Source organism: Oncorhynchus nerka, linkage group LG8, assembly GCF_034236695.1.
Source record: "Oncorhynchus nerka isolate Pitt River linkage group LG8, Oner_Uvic_2.0, whole genome shotgun sequence".
NCBI lineage: Eukaryota > Metazoa > Chordata > Actinopteri > Salmoniformes > Salmonidae > Oncorhynchus > Oncorhynchus nerka.
The window spans coordinates 25,805,387-25,819,806 of record NC_088403.1 but is presented as its reverse complement, the minus strand read 5'-3'; the positions used below and the strand labels follow the sequence as shown (position 1 = coordinate 25,819,806).

The 14,420-nt window shown below is 45.5% G+C and overlaps 1 protein-coding gene across 18 annotated transcripts in view; it reads left to right on the top strand.

The window, feature by feature from the left end:
* LOC115133010 (protein phosphatase 1 regulatory subunit 12A-like) overlaps positions 1-14,420 on the top strand; it is a 61,036-nt gene that overhangs the window by 27,277 nt on the left and 19,339 nt on the right. For 9 of the 18 annotated variants that reach the window (XR_003864163.2, XR_003864164.2, XM_029665814.2 and 6 more), the window contains exons 4-15: positions 4,572-4,731; positions 5,405-5,549; positions 5,687-5,761; positions 6,000-6,091; positions 6,503-6,660; positions 7,219-7,352; positions 10,772-10,879; positions 11,702-11,965; positions 12,398-12,489; positions 12,952-13,071; positions 13,619-13,771; positions 14,116-14,280. Coding sequence is in view for 16 of the 18 variants with exons in the window: in XM_029665814.2 (XP_029521674.1) it covers positions 4,572-4,731; positions 5,405-5,549; positions 5,687-5,761; positions 6,000-6,091; positions 6,503-6,660; positions 7,219-7,352; positions 10,772-10,879; positions 11,702-11,965; positions 12,398-12,489; positions 12,952-13,071; positions 13,619-13,771; positions 14,116-14,280 (1,666 nt within the window). In the remaining 2 variants the exon portion in view is untranslated. The remainder of the gene's footprint in view (positions 1-4,571; positions 4,732-5,404; positions 5,550-5,686; positions 5,762-5,999; positions 6,092-6,502; positions 6,661-7,218; positions 7,353-10,771; positions 10,880-11,701; positions 11,966-12,397; positions 12,490-12,951; positions 13,072-13,618; positions 13,772-14,115; positions 14,281-14,420) is intronic. The other 9 variants (XM_029665825.2, XM_029665820.2, XM_029665821.2 and 6 more) reach the window with 7 other exon arrangements.

Below are 14,420 nucleotides of genomic sequence, written 5' to 3'. Positions count from 1 at the left end.
GGCAAGTCAGTTAAGAATACATTCTTATTTTCAATTACGGCCTAGGAATGGTGGGTTAACTGCTTTGTTCAGGGGCAGAACGACAGATTTTTACCTTGTCAGCTCAGGGATTCAATCTTGCAACCTTACAGTTAACTAGTCCAACGCTCTAACCACCTGCCTCATTGCACTCCACGAGGGGCCTGCATGTTACGCGAATGCAGCCATGGTAAGTTGCTAGCTAGCATCAATCATAATCACTAGTTAACTTCACATGGTTGATATTACTAGTTTATCTAGCGTGTCCTGCATTGCATATAATCGATGCGGTGTGTATAGTTGTGCCAATGTGTACCTAACCATAAAGATCAATGCCTTTCTTAAAATCAATACACAGAAGTATATCTTTTTAAACCTGCATATTTAGCTAAAGGAAACTCAGGTTAGCAGCCAATATTAACCAGGAGAAATTGTGTCATTTCTCTTGCGTTCATTGCACGCAGTCAGTGTATATGCAACAGTTTGGGCTGCCTAATTTGCCAGAATGTTACGTAATTATGACATAACATTGAAGGTTGTGCAATGTAACAGCAATATTTAGTCTTATGGATGCCACCCGTTAGATAAAATATGGAACGGTTCCGTATTTCATTGAAAGAATAAACGTCTTGTTTTCGAGAGTTTCCAGATTCTACCATATTAATGACCTAAGGCTTGTATTTCTGTGTGTTATCATGTTATAACTAAGTCTATGATTTGATAGAGCAGCCTGACTGAGCGGTGGTAGGCACCAGCAGGCTCGTAAGCATTCATTCAAACAACACTTTTGTGCGTTTGCGAGCAGCTGTTTATGACTTCAAGCCTATCAACTCCCGAAATTAGGCTGGTGTAACCGATGTGAAATGGCTAGCTAGTTAGCTGGCAGCGCGCTAATAGCGTTTCAAACGTCATTCGCTCTCAGACTTGGAGTAGTTGTTCCCCTTGCTCTGCATGGGTAACGCTGCTTCGAGGGTGGCTGTTGTCAGTGTTCCTGGTTCGAGCCCAGGTTGGAGCGAGGAGAGGGATGGAAGCTATACTGTTACACTGGCAATACTAAAGTGCATATAAGAACATCCAATAGTCAAAGGTTAATGAAATACAAATGGTAGAGAGAGAGAGTCTTATACTTCCCATAATAACTACAACCTAAAACTTCTTACCTGGGAATATTGAAGACTCATGTTAAAAGGAACCACCAGCTTTACATTTACATTTAAAAGCTTTCATATGTTCTCATGTTCTGAGCAAGTAACTTAAACGTTAGCTTTCTTACATGGCACATATTGCACTTTTACTTTCTTCTCCAACACTTTGTTTTTGCATTATTTAAACCAAATTGATCATGTTTCATTATTTGAGGCTAAATAGATTTTTATTGATGCATTAAGTTAAAATAAGTGTTCATTCAGTATTGTTGTAATAGTCATTATTACAAATCAATACAAATTGGTCGATTTTAATCGGTATCTGCCTTTTTTTGGGAGGGGTCCTCCAATAATCGGTATCGGTGTTGAAAAATCATAATCGGTCGACCTCTACTGCATTTACCATCAGTCATATGACAGACCACCGGGCCTTTTTAATATGCAAAGTGTTTCTCCCTCCTGGCTGTATCTGATCAGTGATGCCATGTTTTTTTGGGGTCTATGGGCAGTTACACTGGCAATTAGTTTGCAGCGGAGTTGCAGCATGAGTGGAATGCTCAGGCTGTTAGATGTAACCCCACGTAGGGAATGAATTAATGCGCATTGTTCTTGACCTTACCACAATAATGGCTAGAGCAGCTCTCCGTTCTCCATGTTCAGTAAGGTACAGTTATGTAACAGTGTTGTGCAGCTCCGTCTGTATGCTTAATGTGTTTTTTCTCTTCCCGTCTCATGGTCTCCTCGCTAAAGAGATACCTTAATCATGGCGTTAAACTCGTTAAGGAGCCACCACCATTCCCCTCTGCCTCCCAGACATTAGGTGACTAGGCTCCCACCCACTACCTCTATAACTGCCCATAAGGGCTGTCTCTGATCAATGTCTTGGGGTAATTTAGTTTTGGCTTGTCAGCAGGTTTTCCCTTCACTGAATTTAGTCCTGTGTTATCTCATCCTCAGAGGTCCAGGCGAATTTCCTCAGAGGATTCTCATGTTTGCGCCAGGTCAGATTCTTTGGGATATTTTCCATTTTGGTTTTACCAGACCATATGTAGGCCTAGCTTTGAGAGAGTGGGAGGGAGGGAGAGTGATTCAGTCCTCATCCAGTCAGTTTTCAGGTCTACTGGCTTTTCTCTATTTATTTTCTCAGCTTCCCGGTAGAAGGTGCAATTTTTCTCTTGAAATAGCAGCTTTGAATGTGTCCAGTTCCTCCACCAGGCTGCTGTTTTGTAGTCCTACTTAGGATCTATTAGTCTCCCAGGCCTTTTTCTAGAACCAGTACAGGCTACTCCTTAAATTCCCTGTTCTCTAGTAAGCGATGGGCCCTATTGTAACAGATGCAATAAACATTTATACAGGCCAATTACTGCAGGGATAGTAATTTTGATAATGCCTTGACTAATAGTTCCCCTGCCTTGCTGGTGCATTTGTGAAACATGCATCTGTGAGGTTGTGGACATCTCACCTTTTGTACCACAGTCCACCCGTTCCACAGGCTGCATGCACAGCAGTCCAGCAGAATAAAGGACTAATTGAGATCCATTATGACAGCAGGGCATTGTGTATTACACTGTAATGGCATCACATGGACTGGACTAAAGGGCAAAGCATTGCAGAACACTGCAGCCATGGTGCCATCTGCCCCAAAGATCAGCCTGAACCCATTGATTCACTTCTGTATTGGAAAAATCTGTTTCATTGGACCATTCATTTGTGCAGTGAGTCAGGGATTTGACTCGTGGAGCCACACCCATCCCCCTTTCATATGGAGCTTGTTTATTCCATGCAGCCAGATGTCCTAGTGACCCAAGGTGTCGTTGATGAAAGGGATGGGAAACTCAATGCAAAGGCTTATAGTTTAGCTAGAAGTATTTTTGTCATAACCATTAACTCTTACTGCACAATATGAAAGTAAAACCAAACTAGATGGACTGTGCAGCAGGATTGGTTCTTGGGCAGCCAGGAGACAGTTTCAGACCATTTTCCGAGTCGTCTTAATTTCTTCCCACGATTGAAACGCAGCATCCAGACAAGCGGCGTTCTGTCAGTGAATTTGTGCAGGAATTTTTGCCACGGTCCCCTAGCTGACAGATCTACGTCCCTTGTTCTCCTCCGCTGGCCCCAGGCCAGAACCTCTGGCTGGAGTAAACTGCTCCCGGTCCATCCAGCCTAACACACTGTCAGACAGTTGGAATCTTCTTTTGTCCCTATTTAATTAGTCACACTTCAACTCGGTAATCTCATCAACAATGACAGATGGTGTTAACAAGGCACTGAACCAGCGCTGATTTAACTAATGTCGATCTGTTTTTGAATAAAATCAACTATTCCTGGACCTTATGTTCGATCTTAGTACATTTTTTATTTTTTAATGCTGCTTTACTTTCTCACGAATGGACAAATAAAGTAATTTCATGAATGGATAGAAAAAGAAAGTCCAGCTGGTTTTCCAGGAGCTGAGGGATGATTGTGCATCATACGAGAAACCCAAAACCTATAGGATCAGCTGAAGTGTTGGCTTCCACCCCAAAGCACTTAGTGCTCAACTACATAAACAATGAGCATATCAACTCACAGCTGAGTAGTCAGACACGCCTTCACCAGTTGCTCCAAATTTCAGCCGTCTCGGGTTCCAGTCGAGTGTCGGCAAGACGGTACACGCCTGTTCCTGCAACAGCCTGTATGCTGTATAATGCCGGCCCATACCTTAGACATACTGACCCACATGGAAAACTTACTGTGTTTGCTATCAGTCCCAGAGCAGTGATAACATGGACAGAATATTGAAATAAGCAATTTGTCAGAGGTCAGAGGCCTCTTGTCTATGGAAAAGAGTGCTAGCTTTGCTCCCACTCACTTTGCTCAACCACAAGTGGATTATTTGCTTAAACTACATGCCTACACTGCTTGGATTTTGACACCTCGCCATACAAAGTATGTCAAATGTCCATAGCTCGCTTACAACACTGTGTAAACCAGAGGAACATTTAGCCTGTTGTGTAATATTCCAGGTCAGATTTCTGCTGTGTAAAGGGTATCAGACTCATTGACTTTTCATCCATTGTTAGTTTCAAATGAAACTCTGGACTGTAGTTCCCCATTTGAGTGTGAGCCTTCAACTCATTCACTTAAGGCCATGTGTGGCAAGCATGTGTATGTGATGTGGCCATTTTCAGCTAATTTCAGGGTTCCATTTTTGTCTTTGAATCACTTCTGTAATATTGTGATGTTAGTTCCCTGGGGTTGAATGGCAGACAGGCAGCATTTATTTCCTAACAGTTTCTGCCTTGTACTGCTCTTTTGTAGCCTAGATAATCTCCAGTGTTTATAGGGACATGCCTCTTTTTAAGTAGCAGTTAATCCACTGAGGCCAGACTAACAGTGGTCACCGTTACACTTCGCCCTCACCAGGCGTGGACATTGAGGCGGCCAGGAAGGAGGAGGAGCGGATCATGCTGAGGGACGCCCGGCAGTGGCTCAACAGCGGAACCATCAACGACGTCCGACACGCCAAGTCCGGGGGGACCGCACTCCACGTGGCCGCCGCCAAGGGTTACGCTGAGGTTTTAAAGTAAGTCCAGACTCCTTACCTCGCCTTTACCTCTAACAAGCCGTAGCCCATCGTTGGAATCCTTTATATTATAGACTTATCACCTTTATTAACGCTGATTTAAAAGAGATTCACTTACATGTTGTCGTTAGATATTTGTTAAGTGGATTCTGCTTCTAGCCATGTCCCTTGTGGGAATTTACTTCATTACTGTGTCAGTGGTTATCAAGAGCCAATCTCTGGCCTGTCAGTACAGACAGACTGCCTAAGGGAGGGACTGCAGCACCCTGTCCATCTGCTCCTGGGAATGCAGCCAACGAAGTCTCCCACACACTCCACTGCCATAGTTGGCTAACACTAACATCTACCATGTTGAGGACCAGATACTCAGAGGTCAACATTTTTCCTGTCCTGCAAGACGTTTATTGACTGAAATCGGGTTCTTAAACCTTTCGCACGAATGTATTTGCACTTATGCAAATAGTTGATGGAATACTTTTTGGTTTATTTGTGTCTTTGGGTTCTGTTTTTGCCGAACTAATACGAAATGCAGCCATAATGCTGGCACAGTAACAAAAGCCTGGACACTGGCAACGACTGATAAGATTAGGTTGCAGCACCAAATCCAAAATAACAAGATTAGCTAAATCTCATAAACACTATTTTTGTCCCCCCCCCCCCCTGCGCCCACCAGGCTTTTAATCCAAGCAGGGTATGATGTAAATATTAAAGACTTTGACGGCTGGACCCCGCTCCACGCTGCTTCACATTGGGGCAAAGAGGAGGCCTGCAAGATACTGGTGGAGAATCTGTGTGACATGGACCTTATCAATAAAGTGGTGGGTAGTACTTCTACGGAGTCTCCATCCTCTATCCATACCCTCTAAGGTTCAGTTGAATATGGAGCATGTTCTGTACTGCACATATGTGCTCTTCTCATAACACTAGTTCTGAGAATTGTGTGCTTCCTCCTCAGGGTCAGACTGCTTTTGATGTTGCAGATGAAGATGTCCTTGGCTACTTAGAGGAATTACAGAAAAAGCAGAATCTGGTAAGCCAGTGTGGCTAATGCTTACATAAGCGCTTTCATTTGAGCCTGGATGAACTGCATAACCTGCTATTAAAGCTTTCAAAAGTGAAACTGAGTGTCACTGGTATATGCCTTGCAGGTGTTATCGGAGCAGAGGCCCTTGATCAAATCAGACTTTGTCTAAAATAAATAAATAGTCTTACATTTATAGCGTTAGGGTGCTTACTGCCTTCAATCATTTGTTTTTCTCCCGTTGCAGCTCAATAGTGAAAAGAAGGATGTTAAGAAGTCTCCCTTGATAGAAACGACGACCACTGGGGACAACAATCAAAATCTAAAATCCATTAAGAGGTAAATGTCCTGGTTGGGAGGGGAAATGGGGTGACATTAGTGACTCAGTGAATTAGTCATGTAATGGATTGTCTTTTATGAATGAACCGCAGGGTAGGTGGCCCACCGCCTCTTTTACACTGCTGCTTCACTCTGTTATCTATGCATAGTCACGTTAATAATTCTACCTACTTGTACATATTACCTCGACTAACCGGTGCCCACTGCACATTGACTCTGTGCCAGTACCCCCGCTGTATAGAGTTAAGTTCATGTTTAAGTATTCAGTACATTGAAAGTATCTCTAAGTAATTGAGGCACCCTGATAATATGGAGGTTTATGGGTGTTGCTCTGAAATGGTGCACATATCTTTGTAGTTTAATAATAATGAATCCATGCCGACTGAAAGTACCAAACATTGTGTGTTCCAGCAAAGAGACCCTCTTGGAGCCCGAGAAGCCCGCCCCGCGCATCGAGACCCTGGAACCGGAGAAGGTGGACGAGGAAGAGGAGGGCAAGAAGGACCAGGAGTCCAGCTGCTCCAGCGAGGAGGAAGAGGAGGAAGACTCTGAGTCTGAGACTGAAGCCGGTACGTTCAACCTACTGTAATGGTACAATGGCAGGCAGGGTGTTTCTAAACCTTGACCTGGTTTCTGAAGAAGACCTTAGACTGTCTACATTAGTTGAACTGATTTGTAAATGTTGTAGTGTGTCGTAGATGTACTCTTTGGAACCGTGTCTGTACATGTTGCAATGACATCATAAACACTTGTCTGTGACAGCTTCTATGGTCGTGCATCTTTATGAAAAAGTATACACACAAAAATGACAGTCTGCATTACATCAACAAAATATGGCCAAAAAAGCATACCTGCTCTATTTTAACACCAACAAACCCATCCATTTAAAAATGATTTTAGTACTAAAAAGCTGTCTAAAAGACAGCTAATCAGACCATATCTTACAAACAACAGTTGCAATGACGGTCTGCAGACGACAGTCTTCCTGAGTATCGTTTTTATTATAATATTTTTGCCAAGAAACGCTTGATGCATTTTAATGGTCTACAGGCATGTGGTTAGATGAAGTATAAACCAGTTTTTATGCATCAGTAACTCATACTAGCCCCTCTCTTCCTCCCCTCCAGACAAGAGCAAGACGCCTGTCCCTGTGAGCAACAGTAACGGCACTGCTGTGGTGCCAACGCCGACCAGCGTTACGGTGTCCACCTCCCCAACCAGCCCCACTAACCAGGTGACTCTCACCTCGCCTGTCAAGAAGGTACGGCCTGGTGGATAGGTCCACTGAAGTCCTCCACTAGTCATCGTCAGCCTTTCTGCAGAGAGTTTATCACGCCTTTACAGCTCCCTCTACTGAAGAACTCTTTCTGGAGTCACATGACTGACCAAGCGGTTCCGTGTCCCAAAAGTTTGTTAATTATAGAACCTAAAAGGAAGGTTTAACCGCTGATGCGTTAAGATGTATCCCGGTTTACAGGTTACATAGCTACGCCTGAGCTCAGTTTACGCGAGGCCCTGAAATGAGCCATTGCAACGCCTCACCGGTATACAGATCAATATAATTCGATGTCTGTTTAGTTAAAGCTTTAACACAAACCCACGCTTCACGCTTGGCTCAAGTTACACAGGGTTTACATAACGGGGGTTACCTGGGATTTGTTGCCGGTCACATGAAGAGTACAACACTTGGGTCGGTGTTGTCGCCTCCTGCGGTACACTGTGAACCGAAACAAATGTCAGAGGCCCAGGGGGCGTGAGAGTTACGATTAGTTGAAGAACAGGAGCTCTGGTCTTCAAATCAAACTTTATTTGCCATATGCGCCGAATACGACACGTGTAGACTTTACCGTGACACGTGTAGACTTTACCGTGACACGTGTAGACTTTACCGTGACACGTGTAGACTTTACCGTGACACGTGTAGACTTTACCGTGACACGTGTAGACTTTACCGTGACACGTGTAGACTTTACCGTGACACGTGTAGACTTTACCGTGACACGTGTAGACTTTACCGTGACACGTGTAGACTTTACCGTGACACGTGTAGACTTTTCTGGGGGGGTGGGGGCGATTTCGGTGAATTGTTCAGCACTCCAACTCTTCTTGGGGTAGAAGCTGTTGAGGAGCCTTTTGGTCCTAGACTGCCTTCCGGTACCGCTTGCCGTGCGGTAGCAGAGAGAACAGTTTATAACTTGGGTGACTGGAGTCTCTGGCACCGCTTATTATATAGGTCCTGGATGGCAGGAAGCTTGGCCCCACTGATGTACATGGCTGTTTTTTACGACCCTCTGTTACGCCTTATGGTCAGATGCTGAGCAGTTTCCATACCAGGCAGGATGCTCCATGGTGCAGCTGAACTTTTGAACTTTTTGAGGATCTGAGGACCCATGCCAAATCTTTTCAGTCTCCTGAGGGGAAAAGGTTTTGTCATGCCCTCTTTATGACTGTCTTGGTATGTTTGGACCATGATAGTTTGTTGGTGATGTGGACACCAAGGAACTTGAAACTCTCCACCCGCTCCACTACAGCCCCGGTGATGTTAATGGGGGCCTGTTTGGCCCTTATTTTCCTGTGGTCCACGATCAGCTGCTTTGTCTTGCACACATTGACGGAGAGGTTGTTGTTCTGGCACCACACTGTCAGTTCTCTGACCTCCCTATAGGCTGTCTCATCGTTGTCGGTGATCAGGCCTACCACTTGTGTCATCAGGAAACTTAATGAAAGTGTTGGAGTTGTGTTTTGCCATGGAGTCGTGGGTGAACAGGGAATAGAGGAGGGTACTAAGTACCCCTGAGGGGCCCCATTGTTAAGGATCAGTGTAGCAGATGTGTTGCCTACTCCTATCACCTGGGGGTGGCCCGTCGAAGTCCAGGATCCAGTTGCAGAGGGAGGTGTTTAGTCCCAGGGTCCTTAGCTTAGTGATATGCTTCGTGGGCACTATGGTGTTGAATGCTGAGCTGTAGTCGATGAACAGCATTCTCACATAGGTGTTCCTTTTGTCCAGGTGAGGAAGGGTGGTGTGGAGTGTGATTGAGATTGCTTCATCTGTTGGGGCGGTATGCAAATTGGAGTGGGTCTAAGGTGTCTGGGAGGATGCTGTTGATGTGAGCCATGACTAACCTTTTAAAGCACTTCATGGCTACCAACATGAGTGCCACGGGGCGGTAATCATTAAGGCAGGTTGACTTCGCTTCCTTGGTCATAGGGACTTTGGTGGTCTGCTTGAAACATGTAGGTATTACAGACTTGGTCAGGGAGAGGTTGAAAATGTCAGTGAAGACACTTGACAGTTGGTCTGTGCATGCTTTGAGTACACGTCCGGGTAATCCGTCTGGCCCAGCGGCTTTGTGAATGTTGACCTGTTTTTGTTCACATCGACAACCGAGAGCGTCATCACACAGTCATCCAGAACAGCTGGTGCTCTCGGGCATGCTTCAGTGTTGCTTGCCTCAACGCGAGCAGAAAAAGCATTTAGGTCGTCTGGTAGGCTCACGTCACTGAGCACCTCGCATCTGGGTTTCCCTTTGTAGTCCGTAATAGTTTTCAAGCTCTGCCACATCCGACGAGTGTCAGAGCCGGTGTAGTACGATTCAATCTGAATCCTGTATTAACGCTTTGCTTGTTTGATGGGTTGTCTGAGGGCATATAGCAATGGTTGTACATGGGGGTGGTTAGCTTTGCTCGACATTGTTAATGGCACACTGTTGACCCCTGGAAGGACACAGGTAAGGTCATCAGTCAAATATTTTAGCAGTGTTGATTATTACAAGACACCATGAGGATGGGAATTTATTTCAAAAATGACCCCCAGTTTCCCTTTGTCTGCTGCCCTCTGCAGTGCAGATGTGGCGTTGGAGCTGACAATGTACTCAGTGACCTCCGTCTATATACTGTCTCTCAGTGCAGGCCTGTTACTCTTTAGAGGGCACTTCTGCTTTATTCCCTCATAAGAACTGAGGCAATGGACTTGCGCAACATTATCCTAATGATACCACAAACTACTCTTACTTTAAATGTCAACACCACTGGCACAGTATCATTAAACTAGAAAAATACCTGCTACAAACTACCTGGTCTATACTACTTCTGTTTTTACGTTTTGTTGAAGTCCAATATTTTTTGAAACGGTCACGTTTCCCTTCAAGTTGATGTTATGTGCCCAAGGAAATTTCTCCCGTTGGATATATCCTCTCATCTGATTGCATTTTCTTTGTGGAGGACTCTGCATTCAAGCTGAAGTCCAGACTATGAAATATACCCATCACTATCCCAGTTATCCATATTTCCTGTTATCTCTGTTGTAGAAATGCTCTTATTCCCCTCCTGCTTTAATGCCTAGCACACACACACACACACACACAACACAATGTCTTCTGTCTAACGAGAGTGATCAAAACAATTAACAATGTCCGCTTTGAGACTAGCATCGTCTTCTTTTCAAAAAGCCTCGTGTCCTGCGAGAGCTGTCACTCACTCAACCAATAGACACGATTGACCCCCTTGTCAGACATTGTTTGGTGTGGTCAGGCCTTAAAATATATCTCTGTCTCTCTGTGCTAGGAACTGTCTATCTTTGCTGCTTCTCTCTCTCTCTACTCTGTTTCTCTCCCACTCCATTTGTCTCTTTCTCTCTGTCCGCCCCTCTCTCATCATGGCTCTTGTCTTGATTGGCTTTAGTCTGATTATATTACTGCCCTCATGCCTGTGGCGGAGCCAAGCTGTCCTGCATTGTGGCGTCAAGGCTTGCGCAAAACTGGCATTTCTCTTGTGCCCAAAAAACCCATGGTGAGGCATTGGTGTGTTCCAGAGTTGTTAGTTACCCTGCCCTTGTTACCGCCGCACCAAATGACAACTTGCCTAATCACCTAATCATCAACACTCTTGCTAACATAGTGACAGCCCCCCCGCCAAAACATTTATTTTCTGCATGGGTCTTCAAACACACTGTCCTATAATGCTGTCTCTGTGTGTCTGTGGCTCATGTGCTCCAACTAGTGTGGTCTATTTGATGTTTCTGTAGCCATTATGTGTGCAGTGTAACCATGTTCCCAAGGCTTGTGTGAGGACTTAATCACTAACTGGAGTTTCAGTGAACAGTGTTTAGTCTCTTTAGTGTCTGATTCTAGGCCTGCCACTGCTGCTAAGATTAAGGAGTCGGTACTCTGTCCCTCAGTCAAAAGTCTAGTACCAGCGTTTATTTATTTTAGCAAGGAGTCCCATTGAGACCAAGGTCTCTTTTTCAAGGGAGCAGTCGACCTAGATGTGGTTATATTATTTCTAGGGGTGCAAGTCACTTGTCTCGAGCATGTCTCCAGACCTCCGCCCCCATGCGCCCCTACTCAAACATCCCCCTTAAATTTGTTGTCAATCCATGACACGTTATCAAGTGCTGCCATAGATCAGACCGTAGCCTCTGCAGATTCATTCCACACAAACTCCTTTGCTTTTTGACCTCTTGATTAACCTCTGTGTACTGCTCTGTGTTCTTCACCCCAGAAAACTAAACCCCGGACTGCTGCCTTCGTCTGCTCTCTGTATAAACCCCCCTTACTAACGTGTCTTTGCTAACGGCTAACCACTAACCCCTCTCCTCTCTCTCTCCCCCAGGTGGCCCAGCAGGTGTCCCCTGCCGGTAAGGTCTCTCCTAAAGAGGTCTCCCCTAAAGATAAACAGGAGGATGACAAGACTAAGAAATCGGACGAGTCCCCGGCGTCGTGGCGCCTGGGTCTGAGGAAGACGGGCAGCTACGGGGCGCTGGCGGAGATCACGGCCACTAAGGAGGCCCAGAAGGAGAAGGACACGGCCGGGGTGATGCGCTCGGCCTCCAGCCCCCGCCTCTCCTCCTCCCTGGACAACAAGGACAAAGAGAAGGTCAGTAGCTAACTTAACACCACGCTGTCTCACCCAGGCATCAGTGCCGTCATGTGTCCCTATCTGAGCTTGTCATTAGTGCTGACCCGGTATCATATACTTACTGTATGTCCCTATAGGACCCACTCAGTGCCCCTACTATAACAATGTGTCCCTGTCTAGCCTAGTCAATAGTGCTGATATTTGATGACATCTGTTTCAAATCATGTTATATGTCCAGCTGCTTTGAACACATTGAAGTGTGTATATTAAGATGAAGTTGATGGACATATAACCGTATCACCGTTCCAGACTGTCTGAAATGTGCGTGAAGTTGAAATCCACCGTCGACAGAGACTGGTTTGTTGGCCAGGGGACAATGTGTGAAGAATGTTAGTAGATGTAGTTTGTGTTTTGAGTCATTTGCTTGAGCTCCTAATGTTTCATGTGCAGGAAAAAGACAAAGGAACCAGACTTGCCTACGTTGCCCCCACCATCCCCAGGAGACTGGCCAGTACATCAGACATTGACGAGAAGGAGAACAGGTGAAGTGCCAGCGTGGTCCCTCCGAAGGGAAATGTGCATAGATAGGAGCACCACCTACTGTTCACTGCTGTGTGTTACAGGCCCAAAGCAGCACTGCATGTTGTCCACTGCATGTTGTCTTTATGTAGCTGCTCTGCTGCCTCTGAGTACTTCAGTTTACAATGAAAAATCTACAGATTTAAAAAGTGGCCTCAAACATATTTCTATGACGTGTAGGAATTAGTTACTGGAAAATAATATTCTCACGGTTCACATTTGACCAGCATCAATTAGCTTGACAATATCTCAAATAGGTTACATATATCGGTCATTGATACTTTGTTAGTCATTACTGATTTTACATTTTAGACACATTTTAGGATTGATCCAGTGTTGACTTGTTGTAGCACATGGCTGCTGGTCCTTGCCTGTATATTGTGGATCCCTGGGTGCTATTGTAGTGTGTGTGGTTCCAATCCCAGGGACTCTGCTGCTAGTCTGGTACGTAGCGGCTCCTACACCAGGAGACGCTGGGACGATGAGCTGAAGAACAGTGAAGGAAGCGCTTCCACCAATCGAACAACACCCAGCTATCAGCGCAGGTTTGCCACGCTTCACTATATGCTACCCCTCAGGGTCCTCAACGTGACTGACTCACTACACCAGATCAGCGCATCCATTCATTCAGTACCAGTTCTGGACTTACTAATAACGTTGTGGACATATCCAGTTACACTTTTTAGTTCACTCTTAGTAGTTTTGCTCAATGCTAATGTCCCATTTGAAAGCAGTGCATGTACATGCAAACATCTGAGAAAAGCTGTGCAAGTCAGTCCAACGCCTCTGTCACAAACGCCACAGTCTCCTGCATGACTGTACTAGTCCTGTCAGGTTTCTGTGCCTTTAGTTTCTCTATACTACACACTAGGTTCTACATTACAATCTGCCATTGTCACGCTCTTACAGCCTGCAAAGTTCCAAAACAACATAATCCAGAATCCATCACTGGCTCAAGAAACCAAGACATGGACCAAGTGTATCAGAGCTTAGTTTTTATATGTTATGTGTCTGTGTGTTATATAAATGTGTGTGGTGTGCCCCCTTGCTAACATGCCTATCTTCGCTCCCCCCACCCCCACACACTGCCAGCACGTCCCACACGCTAACGCTAGGGCGGAGCGGCAGCACGCGGGACGTGCCAGCCAAGTCCTCTTCTGCCTCCAGCTTGGACCCTATCACCTGTAACACTAAACCCTGGCAGTCGCCCACCTCCCACTACCAGTCTTACAGCATTTACCGCAGGTATACCACCAGCCCCCATTGAACAAGAACCTCTATCCACCTCCACTGTCTGTCTGTCACCTGTCGGTCTCGACTGCATAAGTGTTGTGTAGTTCCATGTGTCTTTGTGACTGGTGTTCTCTTGACCCTCCCATTAACTAAAGAGAATCAACCCCATTTTGGAATATTGGGTAACGGCTAATGGAACAGGAATTCATCTTCAAAGGCCACAGTGTTAACTGTATTGGATTGTAACGTGTCATTCCTGGCATGGGTAATGGGTCCTCTCCAGCCTCTTTCACTCTCCTTTCCTCTTTCCTGTTCTCTCGTTCCTTCTCTGACTGTTGTTCCACTGATATCCACAGTGGTTCCTTTGGCAGGAGGCACGAGGACCTGGGTTCGACCACCTCTTCCTCCACTAGCACCACCACCACCTCGTCTGTTACCTCGCCCACCGGCCACCGTGACCGCAGCCTGCTCTCCAGCCTGGGCTCCTCCACCCGCACCGGATCCTCCAGCCTCACCAGCAGGTACGCACACACGTAAAACATGCATGTGACACACAGGGATCTCCCCCAAATAATGTAAGAGGAGCACTGCACCACTATGTAAAATAAGTACTTTTTATTTTATCATAGAAGGCCATTTTTATCTATATTGCTGGGAATGG